The sequence below is a fragment of the Thalia democratica genome, chromosome 2 (genome assembly GCF_965202585.1).
Source record: "Thalia democratica chromosome 2, ktThaDemo2.hap1.1, whole genome shotgun sequence".
NCBI classification, from domain to species: Eukaryota; Metazoa; Chordata; class Thaliacea; order Salpida; family Salpidae; genus Thalia; species Thalia democratica.
The window spans coordinates 60,594,515-60,621,952 of NC_139166.1; the positions used below are offsets into that span (position 1 = coordinate 60,594,515).

At 25.9% G+C, this 27,438-nt stretch overlaps 1 protein-coding gene across 1 annotated transcript; it reads left to right on the forward strand.

The window, feature by feature from the left end:
• Positions 1 to 10,171: 10,171 nt before the first annotated feature.
• On the forward strand, positions 10,172 to 27,069 carry LOC145828820 (ADP-ribosylation factor-like protein 3). Its single transcript, XM_082936574.1, has 7 exons — positions 10,172 to 10,213; positions 18,890 to 19,033; positions 19,981 to 20,148; positions 21,945 to 22,130; positions 22,871 to 22,941; positions 24,792 to 24,813; positions 26,923 to 27,069. The coding sequence occupies exons 1-7, from the start codon at positions 10,172 to 10,174 to the stop codon at positions 27,067 to 27,069; spliced, it is 780 nt and encodes a 259-aa protein (XP_082792700.1).
• Positions 27,070 to 27,438: the final 369 nt, after the last annotated feature.

The following is a 27,438-nucleotide window of genomic DNA, read 5'->3' on the forward strand; positions in this document are numbered from 1 at the left end:
AGAAGAAGGCGGACCAGTGGCGGGTGAGGGACGCGAAGGGGGTGACTTCCAAGAAGAAGTCTTCCAAGATCAGCATCGCCAGCGTGGGCAACAAGGGGGCGCTGAAGGCGGAAGTTCCGAGGAGCTTCAGCATGCAGGCCGGCAAAAGGTGAAGTTTGTTTGGATATTTTCGGGCAAAAGTGATAGTTTTGGCACAAACTTGATGGTAGATTAGCAAATTACTGTTTTTTAAAAAGTTAAGCCAGGACTTCTACTTAAAGTTTTTTTTATTATTTATCCAAATCTGTGTTAGTAATTTTGTTAAGAACATAATTACTAAAATCATTTTATAGAAATAATAAATATATGCTTCAGTATTTTAAGGAATTTCGCATAATTTTAGGCATTCCAATATTAAATGAAAAACACTCTCAGATTATTTATACCTATATAACTTTGAAAGGCGACAAAAAATAAGTGACTTTTTCTATAAATCCAAAATGCATTACATGCAAGTTTAGATTTATTCACATTAGAATAAACAAAATAATTCTAGCATATGCCTTTTCTAATTAAACTTAACAACATTCAACAGATACCTGTTTGTTGTGAGCAAGGAATTGAAAAGAAAACGGAAAAATGCGAAGCTGGTAGCCACTCAGAGCGGGGATCAAATCATCAACATCGACAACATGAACCTGCTCGCTCTGGCCGACAGCGGCTTGTTCTCGTAAGCATTATGACGTCATAACACGAAAACGTCATCAAAAGTACAGATGACACGAATTTTAAAGTCTATGAACTCGGTCGTCAAAAGAAAGAAGTTCTTAGCTTACTCTGCTTATTGGTTGTTAAATCATTTGTGAAGATAGTTTGTTTTAGTAAAGCTAACAAAATGTTTATAACTACTTAAATTTTGTATGCTCACAATTTTTGTACGTAGTAATTTATATTTCAACTTTCCTTGGATTTAAATTTCTGCACTTAGTAAAGTGTTAACTCCATATAACATTGTAGCAGGTTTTAAAGCTCTTTTTTAATGTTTTTCATTCCTGGTGATTCTAAACGCTCTATATTTATTTGCTTTTAAAATCTATATAGTCAGTTGAAGTTTTATTTCCAAGGTAATGAAAGAGTTAGTTTTATACAAATTTAAACGAAATTACCAGCAAATTAAAGTGTGTTTTTTGAGCTTTGTACATGATACTTTAAATAGTCGTTACAAAAACTTAACTTTTCGTTCATCTCGTTATAACTTGGTTTCTTTTATTTAGATACTTTAAAAACTTAGAAGCAATTTTGCTTTGAGATTAAATTTTTAAATTATTCACATCAGCAAATTTTAAATGCAGTATAATTTAACGATTATTTATTAGGGGTTTAACTGTGATTTTAAACATGTTACTTTATATTTTTAATTACTTTAGTAAATGTTGATTAACATGATTAACTAATGTTTGTTAAAAATTGTATCAACATAACAAATTAAAAGGATCTGTTTTATCGTTTTTTGAGGATTCTGTTAGTTGTAAGATCAATAAACTTTTGACCTTTAGATCGTTGTTTTTCTTTTGTGTTTTGTGTTTTAAATCATTTGTAGTCATTGCACTAAATAAATAAATTGCACATTTTTTTATAAACGTTTGTAGCTTTAAGCTATTTATTAACATACTTATAAAAAGAATTAAAATGTAAAACTAAAGTTTACTTAAGTTTTGTTTGTTTTTGTAATAAATGTTTTAGTAGTAACCAAAAAGACTTATTTACCAACTAAGCAACTTAATTCAATAAAAAAACTTGAGGTTTGTAGTTTTGTAATAAACTTTAGTTATCTACGTTACTACAAGACAGAAAAAATATTTTAGTAAATTGCTCACAAGATACTTTTATTAAAATTATACAAATCAACGAAATACAAATAGAAACTAGTTTTTAAAGATAAGAAAAGATTTTTAGACAAAAAAAACTAAAATAAATCTAAATTTGTTGCCACCCAGACAAATCTCTTTGTGACGTCAAAAACCGCATTAATGACAGGAAACAAACTGAAAAGTTTTCCGAGAATCAGGACTTTTGAATGACGCATCGCGAGTTGGGAGAACATGTTGCTACCCAATCGGGCGTCAGTATTTTGCAACGTCGGCAAATCGCAAGCGTTTGTTTGCGCCACACGTGTAATGAGTAATTAATCGTTTGTTACGTCATAAATGCAAGACTTTGGCTCATGCAATTCTGATGAGATCTTCTGATGAACAATTGCTTGAGGTTTAGCTACAAATGTTAGACCGCATTTGAAACGTTCAAAAATCTTTAGTTTGTGTGCAATGGAAAGATGCATTGGTTTAATAGTTTGAAATAAAATAATAATTAAATAATATGTGGAAAGTATAAAAATAACTTTAAAACCGTTTCTTTACATAATAAGTTGGCTAAGTTTGTAAGAATGTTACAATAAAATAAAAATAAAACAATAATGTTTGACTCAGTTTTTTTTTTAATGTTTTAAAGTCAAATATTTCTTAGAAATATTTTTTGTAATATAAATTGAATTAAAAAAAAATATTTGTTAGCGAACACTATCGGTTTTTTTTTTAATGATGGTAAAAGTTTAACTTACAGTGATTTTTTTCTGATATTTTGTGCTCACCTATATGTTTCAGGAATATGATCAGTTCATTAACATTGATGTTATACTAACGTTTACAAAAAATAATATAAACCGTAAAGTCAATTAGTATATGGTGATTGTTTTTACTTTTAAGTATGACCATTGTTATTATTGAAAAAATAGCTTATAAAAGTAAAAATAAAACTCGTAACAAAACTGTTTTCAGTTTATGTACACTTATCAACCAAGAAAATTCTTTATAACCTATAGGTTTAATTAAATACTTATTGATGATAACAGTTGCTAATGTTTTGTTATAGTGCTATGATAATATTAAATCTTCTTTAGTATGATATATAGTTATATTATCTTACATGCTCTAAAAAATTAAAGCACTAAAAAAATATTCTTCTAATCGATTAAGCCTAAACTGTATGTTTTATTGAAATGTTTAGCTAAAAGATTATACTGAAAAAGTTAAATAGACGTAAAAAAATCTAAATGTAAACTTAAGTAGTGACTATTTAGTATGTTACAATAGGAAATATAAACAACCACTAATTTTATTATAATCTCAAGTTTTAAAGTAATTTTTTATAACTAAAACTAAAAAATATATTTTTATACCCTTAATAGTGACGACGAGTGGTATTTTTGTTGAAGGGCGCGAAAAATTTTCAAGTTAAAAAAACTGTTAATTTGGTGTATTTGAAAACTAGATAGGAAAAACAAAAATACTACAATTAGAACAAATCGTTTATAAACAAAAGTTTATTTTTAAAATTATAAGTTTAACAATTTTGTATATAAGTGCTTGATTATTTTAGGTGGAGCATATGCTCCAATGCTTCACAGAACTCGACGTGTCTGATCTTAAAAGTAATAAAATATTGAACTTTTTATAAACTTGTTAAAACTTAAAAACATGCACTTTATAGCATAATTTTTTTTAAATAAAAAATAGAGTGCCTAAAACTTGTTTAGAATGAGTTTTTCTTTTTTTACTACATTGATGTTCAACTTTTATAGGTTTTAAAGCTTATACTATACAGCAAAGTTAAAACTGTTTGAATAGATATTCATTTTCTTATGCTAAAATCTTATGCTAAAAAAATGCTAAAAAAAATGCTTTAAAAGTTTTAATAATCACTTCTTATGCCTCCAACATAGTTTGCACTATAAAATTTGGCTAGACATACATATCACTTAACTTATATCTACTTTAATTTCTCGGGAACACTTCAAACTATAAAGTTTGTTTACTTTATGTCGACAGCTAGTACATAGTTTAGAAGCAAAACTTCAAATACAAGCTTTTGAACTTTACAGAACTTTTGAAAATACATCTTTCGAAACTCTTCAATGTGTAGTTTGTATAAACAATTTTAGGATTATCCTTTTGGGCAATTTTTAAATTTTCATTTACAAAAAGTTATTTTGTTTACAACTATATTTAGAACGTGATAATTAGCTAAATATTTTTCAAAATGTGTAATTGTAACATAAACACGCTTTTGTTTCGACAGGAGATACTTTTTCTTTTACTAACTTTTTATAAACATCAACTTCAACTACTTTTAAATAACTTTAGTTTACAAACTCAACTTGAAACAAATATTTTTTTTGTAGTAAAAGGACGTGATAGTTATAAGTTAAAAGAATATGTGTGTATATGTTAATTTAAACACAAATAACTGGTGTCTTCAAATGTCTAAAATGCTATAAAGGCATTTGTCGTAATATAGTTTTGTTATTTATATAGAAATTATTTTTTTAAATATTATTTTAGGTTTTGAACTACCTTCCACCAAAGTTAATTTTAATTTAGTTTAATTCTAGTTTTATTAAATTTTTGTAGAATTTACAACAAATAAAACATCAAATTATTTTTATTAGAAACTTATATAACATACTTAGAAACTTCCTATTTACCTGTATAGTAATGTACTATACTTAGCTTTTTTATGTAGTTAGAATTTGAATTACTACAACAGATGAATGTCTTTAATTTTATGGTCTAGTGAAGTTTATTTTGTTGAATAAATGTCGGAAGTATAACAATTAGCTTAACTAGGTTTTTACCGCATAACTAAGTATTTGTAAGTAAAGCATATAAAATCTAAACTTTTAACAGTTCTAACAACTGTAAAGTTAAAACATTTTCTAGTAAATACTAACAAGAAAAAAACAGTAACCTATACTGTGTTTTACAGTTTCTACAATAATTTAGCACCTATTTTACAAAAAATTTATACTGTAAGAAAAACAGTTTAATCAGTCTCATTTAAAGACTAACCTTGTGTGTGTTCTATGCTTAAGCTTTAAAAATGATTTAAAGACGGTAGAAAAACAAACTTATCAACGTATGTTGATAAAACTTTGACTTTTAAAAACAGTTTGAGTGTTTATAGCTCGTATAAACAAAGTACTAGTATGGCCAGGTGTTCTTATTATGATTTTCATCTTGTTTTTCTGTAACTATTTTATTAAAAACAGCACTTGCAGCTAAAAAGAAAATTCTGGTTTATAGCTTTTAATCTAATTTAATCTTTTTAATTTTTTAAATACTTTAATTTTATACTCTGTTACTCTATACTATACAATTATTATTATAAGTATCTAACAACGTAACATGTAATCGATTTGAGGGTATTAAACTTATTGTTTTACATCTATTGTAAATTAATATTTCTTACTTTGTTTTACTTTGTTTCGCATAAAATCAACATGTGCAGCTTAATTAACGTAACATTTTTTATCTTACTTTGATTTATTAAAGATTAATCATGATTTTGTTGGTAGTAAATACTTTCGGAGGGTATAATACATAGTAAAATTTTAAGCGTTTGTTTTTAATAAACTAGTAGGTTCTTAATCAGCAAGTAAAAATAAATACCATCAAAAATCAATCTCTCGGATATTTAACATACTATAAGTAAAACTAAAGATTAAGGCTCTTAGTTAGACTATCAAGGTTATTTTTTTACTATTTCGAAAAAAAAACTTTACTAAAAGACTTTTATAAGTAAAGCAAAAAATACAATTTTTCAGAGTAAAGTTAAGTGCAAATCGTTGGTGGTTATACCAAGATTTAGTTAAAGTATTTATTTGCAAAGTATTTTTTTTTATTTTGTTACAGGAAGTCGTTTAAAACTTTGAAATGTTTTTGTTTTATGTTTTGTCATTGTTTTAAATGCATCTAAACATGTGTATATGAATGAGTGTGTTTTAAACAACAACTAAATAAAAACCAAAAGTGTGACAAAATCTACTTCAGTTGCTTTAGTGGGTTTAAGTTTTATATAAGGATTTAATAAGGATTTCTAAACTTTTGTTTTGAGTAAAAATATTAAAAAGTTTAGTTTGTTATTGATGTTTTTTGTTTTTATCGTTAAAAGAATGTATTTGTTTGATACTCAGTTTTAATATTTACACTTCAAATGTTTAACGACTACTCAAAGATATGGTTAATATTAAGGTAATTTAATTGAACCTTTAGAGCTACAACAGAAGACTAGTTTTTCCAAAATTTATCAACTTATAAAGCTAAATTTTTGTTTGTAAACTTGGGTTTTTGTAGTCTGCAAAACATAGTTTAAAGAGATAAAAAATCAACTTCAATAAATGAATAACATATTTAGTGTTGTTACATTCTTTTTTAGCTAATATACTTTTTTTTGAATAGATAAGTCTTATTTTGACGCAAGGATTTTTAAAAGTTTTAAATTTACTCTACATCTCTGAGTAACAAATGTTTACTTAACAAATAACAGTTACTACTATTATACTAGTTACATAAAAAATCAAACGGGTTACCTCACAATAAATCATTTTAGTTCCCTTCTGACTTATAAAAGTTTACAATTGGATTTTTATGTAACTCCAAAGTTTTTGTAACATAAAAATAAATCAACTGCAATGATCGCACGAAACCTGCAGCTGAAAAAATGCAAAGACTGTGTACGTATATTATTAAAATGAAAGTTTTATTATCATCGTTTTGCCTAAGTTTTCTTATTATAATTTATAATAACAGTACTTAAATCGAAATTAGTAAAGTGTGTAAAGAACAATAAAGTTTTAGTTATTATGTTAGACGACACAAAACCGTCCAACAAAAAACCTAATCTTATTACACTTTATCTTTTGCAAAAAGTTTGTATAAAAGAGTTCAATCTGTCGTCGTTAATTTTTATTTTCGTCATTAAGACAACAAAATATTTGACTTTAATCATATTCATTTTATAGTACTTATACACCGTATGTTAAGCCACCACATAAGAATACTGAAAATGCTGAAATCATTTTAATTAATTTTATAGGCTTATACATATTTAGTTTTCTAAGGTGTATCAAATCATAAAGCTAAATTATTGTTTTTTATGTTTGAGTTTTAAGTATTCTGCAAAACTTAGAGTTTACAAATTAAAAATAATTTAATTACATCATTAAAAATTAAATTTGATAAATAACTTTAACGAATAACATATTTACTTGTTTTTAAAAAATTATAATTAATTATTAACAACTTTTTTTTTGATTTATTAAGTTAAACTATTTTAGAAATATAAGATACGGTTTGAACATTTTTTGAATAAACGTCATCTTGTTTTGGAAGGTGAACTCTAGAATTTATGCAACATCTTTGAGTGACAACTTTTTTACATAACGAATGGCAGAGTTGATCGTTACATAAAAAATTAACCGGGTTACCTAACATAAAATTTTCTTCTGACTTATAAAAGTTTCCAACTGGTGTTTTATGTAACTCCAAAGTTTGTTACGTAAAATAAATCAACTGCAGTGATTGCACAAAACCTGCAGCTGAAAAAATGCAAAGACGGTAAACGTATGTTATCAAAAGACGGAGGTTTTTTTCGTGGTTTCTTTAAGTTTTATTATCATAACTTAAAATAACTACTTTAGTAGAGAACTTGTTTTTTTGTTTGATGTATATTTTTTATAACTAAACGATTTAAAAAACATCTTTTAACTAAAAAAGTATATATAAGCCTTTAAATTATTAAATTTAAAAATCTATACGGATAATTATTAAAACAACTGACTTATATATATATTATTCACATTATGAACCTATAAATCATTTCCACAAATTGGTTGAATTATTTAAAATTACTAAGTTTACAAAAATAATAAAAGTTTCTCTATGTTACAGAGAGTGACGGAGATTACAAAATCATAAGTGTTTCAAAGGATTAGAACATGATAAAAAGAACTTGAAAGATGATAAAGGTGTACGAGTGTGTTCATTAAAATTTAAACTAAATCTCTGTTAATCATATTTACGATTTTTATTTAACTAAAGTTATTAAAAATATAAAGTATGTATAACGCATTATTTGGCTTAGATTATTTCTAGATTGTGTAAAAAGGCTCACATAAAATTTATGAAACGTTTATTATTATAAAACCTATATACAAAAAAAACTTTAATTTTGATATAATTTACTAAAATTTTGTTACGATCTTTAATTTTTTTTTTTACGTTACCAAACATAAAAATTCAAAAAAGTTTTTAGCATGTGATTCTCAAAAAAAAGTTTTTGCAGAAGGTAGAACTAAGTTTAAGAAGTAGTATTTTGGATAAAATGTTGCTTTTTTCTATTTTCATTATTTAATTTTAAAGTTTAACACTTTTTTACTAGGCTTGAAAATACAGCCAAGTGTATGTTCTTAAGTCGTTTTACAATATCTGTGAGCTTAAAAAGTTTATTACATTACAAGTCTAAATTAGTCGTACAACGTAGTAGTTTAATTAGAACTTTTGTTCATAAGTATTCAAAAAGTTCATTTTTAATTAAAAAAATTCTTTAATTTAAAAGTGTTGTTTTTACTAATAGACTTTAAGCTAGTGTTTATTTACAAGGTATGTGTTCTAACTCGTGTGTTTGAAAAAATACTTTTTTAAACGAAAACCAAGTGTTAATACTTTAGTTAATTTTTTTTTTATTCTAAATCTTACATTATGAACTTAAAGACTTTAATACAATTCTACTTCAAAAATTATAAATGTTTCAATATTTTGTCTATTTAGAAAAACGTAAAACAGTGGTCTTTATAGGGATTTTCGCAGCCATCGACTTTTTTGACTCAAAAATTTAATTCAGAATCTATGTAAATTAAAGACTAAGACGTTTTCGCTTTTTCGCAATTACTCAAAATTCTCGTTAAATATTTCAAAAAACTAACTTGAAAATCTAAAAAAATATGTAGCACTTATTTATAACTGTTCTTTTTGCCAGTACAATAAAATATTTTTGAGTGTTTATCAAGAAAAGAAGTAATATGTTTAAAAATTATGTTTTTTAGACTTCTTTTTGTTTAAATAAAATAGGCTTGAAAATATTGATTGCAAAAACTTCAATAAATTTTTGTTCCTAGGAACAGAATTTTTTGTAAGTTTGTATTTGGACTTCCTTCCATATGTGCTCTAGCCTGAAAAAAATCACATCAGGATTAAGCTTTAGGCACAAAGCTTAAAAAATAACGCTAAAAAAAACTTAAAAAATATCAATAACTTTGAGTTTTAAAATAACATATAGTTTTTTTCCTAAAACTCTTTGAAATATCTAAAATTAAAAAAAAAAAGCATATAAGTAGATATTTTAACTTTTTAAGTATTTTTTTTATATTTGTTTTAATTTTAGGTAAAATCTTGTAACTTTTTACTTGAAAAAATCAGTTTTCGGCCGCATCCAACATATTTGAATTCAATAAAATTTTTTGAAAACAAGAAATTCAGTACTGAGGTACAATGTATATTTTTGTTTCGAACTTGTCAACAAAACGTCAATAACTGATTTTTCTGCGTAGCTTTTGTAAAATTATCCAATCTTCCATAGATAATTTTTGTATTTCATTCATTCATATATTAAATATACTGTTCTAAAATTTTATGTACTACCGTTGATGAGATTTTAAAAGCAAACTAAAAGGTTCTAAAAACCGTTTTTACCGACTATTTTTTAAAGAAATTATTATTTTTTTAATAAGAACCTGACCTTATGAAAGTATTCAAAAAAATTATGGGTAAAAAACGTTCAGTAAATAAAAAATTTAAATTTATTAAAACTCTATTTGTTTATAAAAAAAAATTCAATACAGATTATTACGAGTAGCTGTTGTAAATCTGTTTTATATCAATAAATTTAATTTATTTTTAATTTCATAGCAACTAAATGTACACTGTTTGGTTCTCAGAATCTTGTTTCAAATCTGCGTTGAACCGCATAAGATCGAACGACTGATCAGTTAAATTTCTTCCACAACGTGGACATTCTTGCTTATTACTGTTCAAAATGCTTTCAGCACATTGGCAACACGAAAGGTGTCGCACACTTGAAACGACAACATGGAGGTCGTCATCGAGGACACACAGAACATTTGTTGTCTTCTAAAAACTTCACAACATTGCTGCTCAAGCCGACGTTTTCAAGTTTTTTCATCACGTCAGACTGAGACACATTTTCTGTCGACGCAGCGCCTTCATTTTTACATAAGTATTCAGGTTTAGCCTTTTTCGTCTGGAAGTTCCACAAAAACCACAAAAAGTTCCATCCTATCATGACCGCTCGAATCCCTTTCGCGCAACTAACGCTCAACGCGGTTAAACTTTAGCGTCTTTAAAAGCATTGAAACTGTTCCACCTTCCCTTCTTTCCGAGTTTGTGGAAATGCGGAAGTCTTATACGTGTGCGTTACCAACTGTGTAAAAGAAAATTGACTGAATTACTTCGGAATTGTAGTTTTCTCTATAAATTAGAACTTTGGTAATTATTCGTGACATGTTTAGCTATCGTTTTTAACCTATAGAAATTTTCATACTGACATAAATTCATTGAGTTAAAGGTTAATTTTGATAATTTCACTTCAATATTGTTAATAACAAATTTAATTATTTATATAAAAGGATCCGAAAACTATTTAACCTATTTTTAAAAAAAGTTTAATTATTAAATAAGTTAATTATTTTACTTTAGATTTTTAATTTTTATTTTCTTAAATTAAGTTTTGTGATCGTTAAAAGCATGATATAAATTAACTTCACTAAACAAAATTTTCATAAGACTGTACCATTCAATTGAGTAAAATTGAATGGTACAGTAAAATGACTGTAAAACATTTATATTGTTATGTACTATGTAACTACAACTAATATCTAAAATAAAACGTTAAACAGGAAATACATGTTTCATAATCACAGTAAGTAGTTTATTTTACAAAAAAAATCACGTAGAATTTAAAATAGTTTATAAAATTGAATTTAAAAAAGTTATTGCAGATTAAATAAGATTAGTATTACTATAAAATTTAAATATACTTTATAATCAACAATAAGTTTTATTTTGAAAACTAACAATCTGCTTGAAATATTCTATTTAGATCGTTCAGACTTATTATAACTTTTCAATAAATTGTAATGTTTAATTATCACTTAGAGAGTTTGAAACTTAAAAAGGTATGTGGTCCAAGTTTTGTAATGTTTTTTTAAAAATTAATCACAGTATATAAATAACACAAACAATTTTTAGTTTTTAAATTCAATTAAACAAATATGTAAACATAATGTTTCATAACTTATAAATACCTGTTAACTCTTTTTATTTCACTTATTAGTAGCTTATTAATTTTTTTCTATATTGTATGCATTAAAAAAATATACAACTAAAGTTTTTAAAATGTTTAGTATATAACTTAACATAACTGTTCTCCTTATAAACAAACAGTCAAGAAAAATAAGCAATCACTAAAACTTAATAGAATTTTAAGTATTAACTTAAACATGTTATATATATAGTCAAAGTCTTATACTTTATTTTTTATAAAAAGTCTATTTTTTACTTAGTAGAAAGTTAGCAAAATATATTACAGGATAAATTAGCATTATACCAATAAAGAAAACTTGAATAAGTTATGGTTTTCTTTAAACTATGTTTAAAACTTAAACAATAAATACTTTTAATAAAAACATTAAATACTTCAATTTGGAAAACTTGAAAGTTAATCATTTTATATTTAAACTTCTTTTAAGTTTTTGAATATAAACGGTTTTTATTTTGCTCGATACGAATTTCTTAACTTAATTAAATGAGCTAAAAAACTATCATTATGATACTTTATAATTTTAAAAAACGAACAAGATTTTAAGTCATTTACGCTGAATTAATCTATTTAGAACGATCATACGATTAAACAAAGAATAAAATTTAGTTAAATTAAACTTTTTGACTGAATATTTAAGAATAGAAATGACACTCTTGTTTCGCTTAATTTTATATGTAAGGATAGATCCTCTTACAAATACGTTCTTAATAAAAAGTTTACACACAAGATATTCTAAGATTCTTAAATAAACAAACATTTAAATATCTAAAGTTAATGTTTTAGAGACTAATTTTTTCCTTTTGTTAATATTTTTTTGTGTTTTGTAAATAATAATAGTAAATATAAGCTGAAAATTTTAAAGTTATTCAATTGTTTGAAGCTGCTTGTAGAAGATATATAAAAAAACGACAATATTACTTTTTAATAAACTACAAAACTTTGTTTTAAAAGTGTTTTAAGAGATTTAAAAAGTTTGGAAAAAGAAAAGTAAATCTTAATGACATTTAACAAAGTTAGTAAAAATGCAATAATTGTTTTTTGATTGTTTGGGAAAAATTGGTTGGAACTAAGAGTAACAGTTTAGTAGATTAAACACTTAAGATAAAGTGGGTAAAAGATAGAGGTTTAAATGTTATTATGTACTTTTGTACATGTTTACCTTTTCTCATTTACATAATATGAACGAAAAAATCCTATAACCTCACTACGGTATTCGACCCATCGCTAGCAAGGTAAAATGTATTATTATATTTAATCAAGCGTAAAATTATTAACATAAAACAAACAAAACTTTATACGCTTCTTCAGTGTATGACAACTATTTGCATTTTACCAACTTTGTAGTGGGGGACCCATCGTTTTATAGGCGCTTTATGGCTATGTTCAAAGTTTGTACTCAAGAAGAACGCTACTGCACTAAAAATAAAACATATTAAAATTTTTATTACACTTATCAAATTTAACTGTTTCGCTTTGTTTTGAACATTTTCAAAAAGTTTATTTTATATTATATAAAAACTTATTGCTTTTATTTTTACTGTTAATGTAAAAGTATATGTGTTTAGAATTAATGATCGCTACTCTAGCATTGTTTTTTTAAAGATGAAAATGGGCTGCTATGATACGACTAACTTTAAAGTAATAGATTCTAATGTTTTTGTTAAGAAATCTTAGAAAACGATTTAAAGTTCGATTTTTTGAAATATTTTTTAGTTAGATTAATAATATATATATTGAACTATCATTATATTTATAAATTAAATATATAAAAAAAATTGTTCAAAATATTTGGTCCTAGGATCGGCCGAGTGCACAAATAAACCTTTGTTTATCGAAATATTTGAGAAAAAGTTTAAATTATTTTGCGTGTAGCTTGATGACCGAAAGGTCTTTTTATACACCAGGTCAATTCAACAAATTTTTAGAGCGTTGATATTTTATCGTGTTCAATAAGTTATAGTAAAGTATACAAAGATAGAAATAATTTATTTTGTAATTGTTATTTCATAAATTATAGTATTAATTTCCCCACCAAGTTTTAGGTGTAAATCTAATTATATTTTTATGCTTGAGTAACCATTAAAAATATTTGTTGTTGTTACCATTATACTTAAAATACAAAAACAAACAAACTAAAATTTCTTGAAGAATAACACTTCAAATTTAGTACACTTTTTAAACTTAAAGGTGTACATAAGATAAAGTCAGTCAAATGGCATTTTGTAAAAGCAATAAACTTGTTAAATTAATTTATCTCAATGTGGTATGTAGCTTGATGACCAAGTTAATCAACCACATTTTAAATTAAAAAGACTGTGTGCTTTTGTCTTCAATAAACTATAAAAAAAAGTATGTACCTAGTTTATAAGGTTTTTCACACCAGTCTGGTCTAACCTTAGTGACAAACCCAAACTTTCAAGCAGTTCTTGTTATTTCCTCTCTCCTCTTTATAAGATGTAAAGTAAACATATTTTTGTAAATTGATAAATCAAAAGCAACTCTTATATCTTTGTTGGACCTGATTACAATGTTTTATTTTTTACTATTTTTATTTTTTTGATGGTAGAAAAACATCAGACTTACTAGTCCCTCTACAAAGATAAAGTTTTTTGAAGGTCAATTTGTCATCACCTGTAATTCTACCTTCCCCTTTAATATTAAAACTAAACTAACCAAAAAAACAAAAAAGAAAAACTATTTATTTAGTTGAAAATTAATAAATTAATATTATTTATCTGTTTAAGTTTGAAAGAATTTAAAATGTACTGTAGAACTTAAAATTAGGTTAGAATTTAACCAGAGTAGTAAGAAAATAATCGATTAACATCTTAGATATATACATAGCTTTCTTTAAAATAGATCTTAATTTGTACTGCTTTATTTTAGCTATCAAAATATACAACCTAACAGAACTTTAAGTAAATATTTAGATATTATATCGATATAGTTAATGAGATCAATAAATACTTTATGGAATGCACAAGAGTTTGTCAATATACTGATTGAGAGCAAAATTGACAATAAAATTAGCATTAAAATGATAACATAATAACATATCTGGAAGTGTAGTAGTAAGTTTATTTGAGAAAAAAATCAGAGATACTAAAAAATGTTTTGGTCTAAGGACCTTGTGTATGAGAAGATTTCTCATTTACCTTGATAATAGAAACATAAAAAAATTACTTTTAATTGTAAAAAGCTTCATTAGAATTCAGGAAACCTGTTTTACTTCTGGGGTCAGCAATAACTGTGACCTGTAATCATGTTTTCACGTGAAATGGCATGTGGCCCTCTAAAGATAAAAATGTGTCTTGAAAGCATGTAAACCTTGCCTGTGAGCATTAAATCTGACTCACAAAACTAGAACATTTGTGAACTTTCACTAGTTATTCTAGAGTTTCTAATGAAAAGTAAAGCCAGTTCACATAGTAACTAGAATTACAACTTAACCCACAACAAATTTTATTTTCATAATTTTGCTTGTTACCACTAAATACCTACCACCCATGATTTTGATTATAAACAAAAAATTTGTAATTAAGCTTATTTGTAACAAAGTAATTCACGCTAGGCAATTATCATGTAATTGTAATGAACTTACAAAAGACTGTGGTCAGTTTTTATATTTAAAAAACCAAACAGGGTACAAGGTACAAATTTAAAAAAAAATTAAACGATAACTATAGGTATAAAACAAATTTGTATAAAAAAAAACAATTGAATATTACATTTTAAAAAAATATATACAAACTGAGGCAAGTTTAGAAGTTATTCAAGTTTTTAAATAGCATTTAGCAAAGTTTTTGCACTCCTTGCTCAATTTTGATTTAGATTTCACTCAAGTCTTAGAATCTGCAAAAGCTACCTTCAATCTATTTAAGTTACAGAGGAAGCAAACTTTACCAAACTTAACTTGACTTTTTTTTTTTAATACTCCCATTTTAATATTTTTTAATTTAATTTTATAAGCCTTTATTTTTTGAATGTAACTACTTAATTTTGTACTAAATAAAAACTTCTTGTATTTAAACATTTTATTAACAATGAAAAATCTGAAACGATAATAAGTATAAGCAACAGTATAAACAAACACATCTAATATAAACATTGATATATAGTAAAATGAGCTACAGTTCAGTTATTCTTTACATCCTTTATTGAATTTGTTTCTGAGCTCTGGATGAACTCAAGTATTTAAATTTATTGTGATGTTCAAAGTTTGCTATTTGAAAACTCAATTCTATTTTGACTTGTAGGTTGATCTTGGAATACATCAATTTAATTTAAAATTTCAATTTAATAATCAGTGGCAAGATCTATTTTTTTGAAGCTAATAAACAATAATCATGTGAATATTTTTTTGAAAGGCCTAGAAACTATGTGCAGTCAGCTTATAATGCTACAAATGTGTTGATTAAAATTTATGGAATAGTTTTTCAAAATGCCAAAACCACTCCCTTTTAAGCTAAAGTAGTTATAAGCAAGGTTCCTACAACACTATATTTTCTTAAATAACTTGATATTACAAAGAACTAATATATTTTTTTAGATACAAATGAAATAATCATAAAAATAGCTTGAATTTATTTTCTTTTTATGATATTTTTTTTTCATTGTCATGCTTATAAATACAACTAAAATTGTACGTTAAATATATAGTTCTCAACTAGATAAAAAAAAGTTTACCAAGTTTCACTAAAATGGCTTATCAGTTATGTCAATCTATATTTAGTGTGATTTTAAAGTTTAAACATTAATAAACAATCTTTCTTAAAATTTTCAAACTTTAAAAGACTTGAAAGAATTTTTATTTATTTTTATAGTATATGAAGAAAGTAATGAAATATAAACGAAAAATTTTATGTGTAAAAGTTTTTTACAATCAATGTAATTCTGAAGTAATAATCGAATATTGTTTAGGGTTGAAAATAAAATTATATTAGACTCCAAGTAAGTATCTTGTTAACATTTTTTCTTTCAGGTAGTAAAAAGTTTAAAGATGAGTTTACCTTAAAAGAACATATTTAGTTTTATATTAAAATACTTTAAATTTTTAGACTTTTTAGGTTGTTTTTAGTTTTTATGTAGGATTTTCTTTAAAGATATCATAGCTTATACAACTTTTAGAAGTTGGTAATAGCAGTACCAAAGTATTACCACTCTTTACTTACAAACAAAGAATGGAACAGCAACTCTTGATAGTGTATGTGTACATATGCTTTATTCTGACGGGCGAGTAAAGTATACTTTTTATGTAAAATTAAATCTTATATTGAACAAATTACCCAAACATAACTAGCTTGTTAGTTTAGTTAACTTCAAAGCAAAGGTTGGATCTGATTTTGAATTTTTGGCTACCTTCCTAGGAAATTTTGATTGTGGAAAAAGTCAACTCCTTTCATAGTTTTGTCATAAGCAAAACATCTTAGAGACCAAATATTTTTTAAACTAAAGTATCTTGGAGAGATCCCTGTTCTAAAGTTTAGCCTTGATCTTGTAAGGCACCATCTTATAAACAATGTTTTTTAAAGTATGAAATGTAACAATGATCATTCTGATGATCTTCAGAGTTAAAATATGAATCAGTTTTTTGAGCACACCAAAACACTGCATATGGAGTTGTAGTTCAGACTGGGTGCATACTGATATGTGTGGTCAAAAAGTAACAAAAAAAAATCCTATTTATATTCAGGTATCTATTGAAAACAATGGAAAGCACTTCTAGTCTGAAAAATCAAGTTTAAATGGAAGTTGTTTAGTTATTTAAAATAAAATTTACATATTTGTACATGATGCTTCTACTCTAAGTTTAAATTTGAAGTTTGTTTTATGAAATAATATATTTTTGTATTTTTTTGCAAACAGTGATTCAGTTTATAAAATTTTTATTGCGTTTCTGATTTTTAAATACAAAAAACTTAAAAAGGCTGCCTGTTATATAAGCACCCTAGTGACCTTGAAATTAAATATCAGTCTACAACTGAATGCTTATAAATTTACTAATGTGTTAAATGTCCAATGTAATTAATATAAAACTTTAGGAAAATAAAAACTATTAATCAGTAGTATTTTGACTCTTACTAAGTATACAAGTTGTTTATTTTTATATAATTTAAGTTTACTACGTTACTTTACATGTACAAATTTGAAAAATCAGAAACATATTTGTTTTACAAAAGATTAATAAACACTTGTGATAAGAAAATTGTTTCAGTTATTTTTTAATCATTATTTTAACCTATAAATGTGTTGGAATGTTTGTTTAAACTGGCATGAAATAGTTTATCCAACAATAGTCTTTACTTTGCTACAATGTTTCATTATTAAAAGCAGTCTTTGTACTCATTATTGAAAGCATGTTGCATTTTAAAAGCGAAATCTTCATTATGTTAGAGTAACTAGTGAGGTTTAATTTTTTTGTTTAAATAAAAATTCTCTAGATTTGATGTTCTTTTGATTATTCAAATGTTGTTGTATAATTCTTTTAAACTGGTAAGAGTCTAATATGCACAAAGACATTTTTGCATGGGTTGAAAAATATTTTAATTATTTTTTTTTTACTTTAAATTTTGTTAAACTATCACTATTACCCGTACCCTCCTCGGCCGGTAGTTTTTTGTTTTTTATAATTTATTTTTTATTCATTTTTGATTATCTTATTATTTGTTTGATTAATAATTTTTAATAGGTTTATTTTAAAGATTTTTTTTCAACTGTTACCCTAACCCTTACCTTCGGATGGTAACTTTTTTTTTTTTTTTTTTATATTTTTACTATTCAAGCTTTTTTTAATATTAGTTTTATGTTATTTTATTTTTTGTTGTTTATTTTTACTATCAATATTACCCCTAACCCTTACGCTCGGTCAGTAACTTTTTAAAAAAATTATCTTTAAATTTTAATTTAATTTTGTTTCAAATTTTATTTTACTTATTTATTTTTTACTCTCATGCAAAAACGACCCTCTGTGCAAAAGTGACCCTCTGTGAAAAAACGACCCTCCGTTCAAAAGTGACCCCTCGTGCAAAAGTGTCTTCGTTCAAAGTTGTCTTCGTGTAAAAATGTACTTTCGTGCATATATGACCCTTAGTGCAAAAGTGTCTTTGTGAATTTTTGACATGTTCTTGTTTTAAACAACCTAATTGTTTTATTTGTTTTAAACAATTTAATCTGTTTGATAATTGGAATGGCAAACGTTGTAACTCTGCAACAACTATTATATGAATTAATAATGAATGAACTTTTAATATATAAACCTTGACCCAAAAGGCGGACATTTCCTTATAGATATATAGGCCAATACTGCTTAATTAATTATTGTTTTTGCTTTGAAATTAAAACATTCTGTTGTAAATGTGTATCACCATAAATAAAACGTAATTTATAATTATTGATTTTATCTTTTGTTTTAAGAACTAATATGTTTGAATAAAAAATTTAAATCATACTGCTGTAAATATACATCAGATTAGATTAAATATAATTTCACCAGGTCTCTTCTGCTTTTGCCGAAAAGTTTTATGATTATTTTGTAAGACTTATTTTAATACTATTTTAGACTGTTAGTTAGAATGCCTTATCTAAACATCAAAACTTAATCTAGCTGAAAATGGTAAGTTACGCTTGGTTATTTGTCAACTTATATTTTCTAATAAAAACTTAAAACTTTGGTATCTAGGGTCTTCTGAAACTTTTCAGAAAGTCGAAATCAGAAAATAGCAAGGAGCTGAGAATACTTCTGCTTGGATTGGATAATGCAGGAAAGACAACTATTCTTAGAACATTGGCATCAGAAGAAATCAATCAAATTACTCCCACACAGGTTAATTAGGCTTTTACTTGTTTTAAATACTTGGTTAGGTAAAAAAATAATTTCTAAACTTACGATTTAAAGTGTGTTTATTAATTTGTTTTAGACTTGGATTTTCAGCTAATGAGGCTTTCGTGTGTTCGAAAGAGGCTTGATTAGTCTTATGGAATAATTATTAAAGATAAAAGTAGAATAAAGTGTGCATGCTACTTTGTCTTAGATTTATTTTACATGTTACACTTTTTGTGCCTGAAGCTAATAAAAACTTTAAGAGGTTACTGTGATTTCAAATTTTGAATGTATTTGTGATTTTGACAGCTCTATTTTTTCACTTAAATTTAGTAGTAGGCTATAAAGAAGTAGGGTGAAAACTAGCATTTGAACTTTTACAGATATTTTCACTTGTTAAATTTTTATTTTACCAGTTGAAATGCTTCATTGAAGTTTACATTTTAAAGTTTTAAAAATTTTTACAACCTTGTTAAGAAAGCAATGCTTTCAACTATAGCTTAAAATACTTTTAGTTAATAGCACTTTAAAAGTAAAATAAAATCACCTAGTGTTTCAACAATTCAAGCATTTTCATATCTTAGTATCTGAATTATAAAAAAAACATATTAGTGTTTCCGCATAAAAAGCATGCTGCCAGTTTTATAGTTTTAGTTTTTAAGCATGATACATGTTTACTTCCTAGTATCTAAGTTTCTCAAACAAACCATTTTACGATTTCAAAACAAACAGCCTGCAACCGGCCAAAATTTTTACATATTTGCCTTGATAGCACTGAATCCAACTTTGCGAAAGTAAATCACTTAAAATTATATTTAAATTTTTAAAGTGTAAAACTTGACAATTCCAGGGAGTCCACATAAAGATTGTGCAGTCAGTTTTTTCATATTAATAAGTTTAAAAAACGTGGTACCCATTTAATTTGAAATCAATCAAACAAACAAATCCAGGGGTTCAACGTAAGGAGTGTGAAGTCGGCGGGGTTCAAGCTGAACGTTTGGGACGTAGGTGGGCAGCGCAGGATCAGACCCTATTGGAGGAATTACTTTGAAAACACCGATGTGCTCATTTACGTCGTCGATTCGACGGACAAGAAAAGACTTGATGAAGCCGGGCAGGTGATAATTTGAATTGATAGTTTGTTCTTGTTTGATGTTTAATCACGTATATTTCCCCTTGTATTTTATACTTCATTGCATGTATTTTTTAACGTCAAATTTTATAATTTTTTTAGTACAACTGTGGGTAATGTAAAATTTTGTTTTACATGTTTGTTTTAGCTATATTGTATACAGTTTTGTTTAATGGGTGGAACTTATTTCCTTGAATAGGGGTAGGCAACCTTTCTAGTCAGTAGGCCAGATTTACCATATTGTTTTTTGGTGAGCTTTTCATGACTTTCTAAACTTTTACAACGTGAAATTTAAAACCAAAATTTGATTAAAATAGTCATGCAATAAGCACTTGTGTAAGCGTCTGAAAGTCAAATAAAGAGCACATTTTAAAGTCTTTGTTAAAGAGAAGGTTAATTTTGTTTGTTTTTCTCTTTATCTTTTAAATTTTCATTGAAAATTTTCAGTAGAACGTTTTATTTCATCAACATTTTATATCTAACAACTGTTAAACAATAACAAACTGTTACAAAACATAAGTACTTTTTGTATGAATTTAAGAAGCCTAATTGTTTAATTTAATTTTTATTTTTCATTATGTCAAAGCATTAACCCACAAAGAAAAGTAGATAGCTTTTTTCTAGTCTAACTATTTTTCGGATATTAAAATATTTTTATTTAAATTTAAACTTCTTTTAATCTTGGACTAAATTGTAATTAAACTATGAAAATGTTTAAGATAATGATCATATACAAAATGTCATTCCTTATTTCCAGTTAAACGCGATTTTGGGTACACTGTATCTGGTAAAAACTATTTTGGATCCTAGATCAGTACTTAGAAGCCTATTTTTCCAAGAAAGAGACAGGTTGCATCAGAGCTGAGAATTTTTAGACATCTTTTTTATCATGCATGGCGTAAATTATAATAACGTAGAAGATTATTCTTGACAGTAAATTTTTCACCGTGTTACCTTCGTTCTACAAAATACTTACAAAAGAAGGTAAATTAATTTTCTCTGATTGAGTCTTGACCAGTAAGGCGGTTTTCTCGCAGAGCTACAGCATTGCGTTAAAACAAAGAAGCTTGTTGTTCATGATAGACTTTTTTTTGCATCACTGATGTGTTCAGTACTAATACCAGTAGTCAAGGTGCGGATGTCCTAACTTGCCAGTTTAAGCACGGGTCTAAGTTTTTTTGTCAAGAATTATTTTAAGTTTTATTTTTGCTATAATAGCGATCCTAATGAACCCATGGACTCTATGGCATAGAGGAAGATAAGTTTTAGCAAAATAACACCTTATTGGTACAGCTCAAGGTAGACGGTGGTTGTATAGTGAAATGCAAGTATTCCTCTTACCAACAAAAACTACTTCTGGCGCCCATCCTTTTGCCAAACAGGATCAAACTTAAAACCAACAACTGTGGCATTTCGTGTTGGGTCTTCGCGAAAACTTACGAAGCTGAAGTGACATCTTCTAGCACAAAGTCCGGGAATAAAGGGTGCATTCTAGTTGTTGCCCATGCAGCAGGACATAATTCTCCACAATAAGAAGTGGCTCAGCGGAATACAGCTGAGATTCATCATTGCTATGACTGCATGAAAAAATCCGACTACAGTCTCAAACCGCCTATGCGGCTCAAACCAGAGCTTTTTGCAATCGAAACACAGGTTTAAGAAGCTCCCTGTACCCGCGTGTTTAACGCTTGTTTTCTTTTTCTGATTCAGTTACATTACTATAGTGAACACACACGTATCTCTTACTAGTTTTGATATTTTAAAACTTTTTTTTATGTTTAGGAGCTGCAATCTCTACTGGACGACGTGTTGCTTGCGGGTATTCCCCTTCTGGTACTATGCAACAAACAGGACCTTGCAAGCGCGTCCAACACAAACAGTATATCGGACAGCATGCAGTTGGCTTCGTTGAGGGGGAGAAACTGGCAGGTGCAAGGCTGCTCCGCTAAGAACAACGAGGGCATTGAAGTTCGTTTCAGAATAGTTGTAATAATAAAAAATATATGTTGGTGTCTTGATTTTTTTAATCTGATTTTAGCGATGTGAAAATTCACAAAAAAAAAGTTTAAGAAAGTTTTTCAAGTTTTCAGTTTGTGCTTGTTTGCTTGTTAAAGAAATGTTTGTTAAGAGTTGAATTTACACTGACTTGTTTACACAAGCTTGCTCTGCCAAGAATAATGGGGCATTGGAGTCAGTTTGATAATAGTTTAATGGAGTATTAACGGTAGCATAATAAACGATAATAAAAAAAAGGTCAGCTTGTGAATTATAATTCGACAAAGTTGTTATGGTGGTTAAATAACACCCAAAATTTTTGTTGGTCAGTTTTAGAATCTAGACTAAATTTTTTTTTTTTGATTTTTTTATTTAGGAATATAGGTTGTTTGTTGATGAAAAATGTTGAGAGTTGGCTTTTTTATAACAAAATTGTTATGAAGGTTTTGGATACCTAAAAAAATTACTACGCTTTTTTTCGATTTGTTTTTAAATACAGAGCTTAATTTAAAACAATTTATAAAGTTTGTAAGTCTTTTAAAAGTTTTATAAACAGTTTATTTTTAGAGCTTATTCAAGTTGTAACAGTTAACCAATGTGATATTCCAATATCAATAATAATTTATTACTTAAAAGAAAAACAATTACAACGTTTCACCGCAAAGCGGATTCAAATTGTAGATCTTTTTCAAATAGATTCTATTATCAAACAGGAGGGACTTCAATGGATAGTGAAGACTGTTGCCTCAAAAAAGAAGCAAAGACAAGAAATGTCAACTAAAACGTAAACAAAAAAAAATTAAGAAACTTTCAGTTTGTGTTGCAACAAACATACTTTTGCAAATTTTATTTACTTTTCGTTGTTATATGTGTCTATCTACTACTGTTCCTTGTTTTTAGGCTTTTTAACAAACCAATGTGCATTGGTTTACCTCTTTAAAGTGTCATAGAAACCAGCTTTTTTACTGTTAAACAGCATTTTTAACATTATTTTTGCAGATTTTGTTTTTTTTAGTTTGTTCTCATATGTCTTTTTCTTCAAATGTTTTGCAGACCAAATAGCACTTAATTAATTCTAATTTCAAATGTCATATAGTGTGTAAGCCATGATGGTTTTTTTGCGACTTTGGTTGTCTTTCAAAAAACCTTAACAGAATTTCATATTATTTTTTTACCCAATAACTTAATTGTGTAAAGTTCTTTGCTTAGAATTTATTTACTAATAGAAATAGTAAAATTTTCACATTATTTTTATTGTTAAATATGTTTTGTCAAGTACCAACATGTATTTAAAAAGAAATTACAAGTAATGAAAATAGTTTTCAGCTAATTATAGATAATTACTAAAGAAATAAGGTAATATGTTTCTGTATTACATCAAAAACAACTGCAATATATATATATATATATATATTATTTCTAGCACAGTCAGTCCAAAAAGTATAAAATAAATATAATGTATAGAAAAATTAGTATAGTTAGTGGAAGCAGTAAAATATATTTAAATAAAATAAATTAGTTTTAAGAGGTGTGATGACTATCATTAATATAAAATGAAAAATATATTCTTATACCTATTTTATTAAGTCGTAAATAAAATAAGTTATTTACTAGGTATTATAAACAACTTTTGTATGTAATTGTTTCAATATGTTTTATTTTCACTTTATTAGAGAATAAAATGCTGTATCCTATTATGTACTTTTCAATTGAGCTTAAATATTATACTTGAAATTTTAATTAACATTGTTATGAAAAAAAATATGCAATTTAAACGGGTTATTCGAATAAACAAGTAGTTATTGATCAGTTAAGTTTAAAATAATAGAAATTTAAAAAACTAACACATTAAGTCTCATTGTGTAAAAAGAAAGTAAAAATATTCTTGAATTAAAACAATCAATATAGTTAGATTAACTCCTGTTTAGTTATATATTCGTTTATGACAATTCAAAAAATTAATTTTCTTTTAAAATTTGTGAAAATTCAGGCTAGACTGGATAATTGTAAATCTCATGTTTACTTTGAATTAATTTGTTTTTATTTTTCATTTAGAGAACTTATGTTTTACCTGTTTAAGACCAACAATCACAACTAGTCTTTTGGCAAAAATAAAAAAATCAGTCTGCTATATTTATTTTGGTGTAATTTCACATTCGTTGAAGTCGAATAAAAAATTCAGGGCATAAAAGAAGAAACATAAATAGTAATTTAAAAATATTTAATCTTAAAGAAATAAGTCAAACCTTATGTCGAAAGTTAATAACTAAAAATAAATTACAGATACAGATAATTTTTGGTATGTTTTAATAAAAAGTGTATAAAAATTTGTTAACATTAACCGTAAGTATTAGTTTTACTTATTTTAGTAATGTTTTTTATGCCTTTTTTTTATTGAAAATATTAAGAACTATGAGCTTTCATGTTGTTTTGTTTCAAGTTGTAGTTTTCCCTCACTTCAATCAATAAGTTATAAGTAAGACTTTTTTTTGATATGTATGAAGTATTCGCATACGTTTAAGTTTATTGGTGTACTTTTTTTTTCAGAACAAATATATTGTCGAAAGTGTTTATAGAACATCGCAAAAATTTAATCGTGTGTTTCGAATGACCATTTGCTTATTAACGAAACAGGTCAACGTCAAGTGGAATGAACGTTTACTAAAAAAACTGACGAGTTAGCCCGAAATATACTTTGTTATAAAAGTTGAATTGTGTTTTTTTACTTTTGTTTGTTGAAATAAATTGTTTAAATGTCAAAAAATAATTAATTTGAAATTTAAAAAAAAATCAACATTTTCTTAGTTTACACATAAAAATATTAATAATAATTATAATTAAGCTTGCATACTTACAGTTTAAACATTTCGATAAAGCTAATCGATTTTAAGAAAATAAACTAAGTCACTAAAAGCCGAAAAAACATGCTTACCAACAAAATATTTAGATTTTAAGTTACGTTGTTTATGCTCTTAAATCAATAAAATTTTAATCATTCTGAAACGTTTAAGCTATAAGTGTGCAAGTTTAGCAGGAATTTATTTATAAACATGTTTGTTTAGACTTAATTTATACTTATAAAGAAGATCAATTTTAATCAAATTGCCAAACCGTAAGTATTAGTAAACATTTTAAGAAAAATATTTTTACAATTCAACAGTTTAAACTGTGAGTTGTTAAAAACTCCTTGTTAAAAACTGTGAGTTGCCTTACTAGTGCTTAAGCTTTTATCACAAGATAATAACACGTTTAAACTTGTTTTTTTGTTTCAAGTATTGACCAGCTAAATTAGGTATTTATTTTCGACGACTTTTACATCTTTCTTATATTTATTTTCAATTTACTTTTGAGCTTTTTGAGCAATACTTGGTATGCTAAATAAATTTTTGAGAAAACATAAACACATTTGTTCTCTTTCTACAAAGTATAAATTTCTGACTGTTTACCAACAGTTAATTCTATAATGTAGAATAACTTAAACTTATACGTCTGCCATTGAAGACAAAAAAATATGTTTCATTCTTCTACTAAAAACAATATAATTTTAATCGAAAATAAAAGTTCTAATTTGTTGTTATTTTGTTTGTCTTTTTAGATATTTTATTTGATTATATTTCACAAATATTTAGAAGTCTCTGCTCAAAAGAAGAAGTTGAAGTATTTAGGTTAAAAAAACAATCTTTAAGCAAAAGTTTAAACTTACTAAGGTTACAAATTTCGAGAGTTTTTATATAAAAGTGTATTAATCCCACATAAATTATTTTCAGGTACTTATTAAAGTGATTTAAGTGCATTTAAAAGAAGAAAGATGTTTATATACAGTAGATGTGAATACCACTACATGTTCTTTAAAAATTAGAATTTTAACGAAAACTAAATGAAAATCATAAGTAAAGTTATTACTATAACTCTATCATTTAAGTTAGTTCATATTGATACACTTATTGTAAAATAATTATACTAGTGTAGTTATAGTAGTTATAATGCAAAACTAATTATAAATTATTGCTGTAAAAGCTAAGTAAGTGACAGAGTTGAAAACGATAAGTAGTTTTATTAATGTTTAAATTTTTTTAAACTAAAAAAAAATTTTTTGTAGGAAACGAAAGTATTATTATTTGAAAAACTTTAGTATTGATTTGTACGAATAAATTTATGTTTATTTTTCTTTGTATTCAGGTAAACTTTCAAGCAGGTTGTTAGTTTGCAAAATAAAACTTATTATTCATTATAAAGTATATTTAAATTTTATAGTAATACTAATCTTATTTAATCTGCAATAACTTTTTTAGCTTCAATTTTTCAAACTATTTTAAATTCTACGTGTTTTTCTTTGTAAAATAAGTTACTTACTGTGATTATGAAACATGTTTTTCCTCTGTTTAACGTTTTATTTTAAATATTAGTTGTAGTTACATAGTACATAACAATATCAATGTTTATTTTTAATTTACTCAATTGAATGGTAGAGTCTTATAAAAATTTGGTTTAGTGAAGTTAATTTATTTCATGTTTTAAACGATGACAGAACTTGATTTAATAATCTAAAATAATTTAATTAACTTAATTAATAAGAAAACTTTTTTTTTAAATAAGTTAAATAGTTTTTGGATCATTTTATATAAGTAATTTAAATTTGTTATCAACAATATTGAAGTAAAATTATCAAAATAGTTCTGAAAAGTTAAATAAGTATATATCACTTCATCGAATTCAAGGCGAGAAAACTTAAATTTATACTACTTTTAAATTTGATTTTCTACAGTTTTCTGACAAATATGGCGAAATACCAGTTGCCAACATGTTTGGCTCCAAAGACGAAAAAATTCGGGAGAAGATTGAACCTGCATATGAACTTGACAATACAAAACCTGAGCTTATTCCGGAATTGTTCGGAGAGTTACGCGAATGACGTTATGATTATGACGACATATTGAGAATTATTCTTCCGACGATCACAACTGTCAGTGATGATGGGTACATTGGTAATTTGGTGATGTTGTTTGTATTGAGAAATTATTGTTGAGAGATTTTTCTTTTTTGAAAGATGACGGGACGTTTTCAGTTACGATTGAAAAAAGCAAATACTAACTTGATGTCTTAAGTTTATTAGTAGATTTTTATGTTTATTTCATTTGTACTGTTTCGTTGGATAATAAAATACTGTTGTAAATGGTTTTAATTTGTGATTATTTAGTATACAATTTCTATTGTTGATAGACTTATTTTGTACTAATTGAATGCTGAAAGCAGCAAAATACATACTAATTTACAATTATAT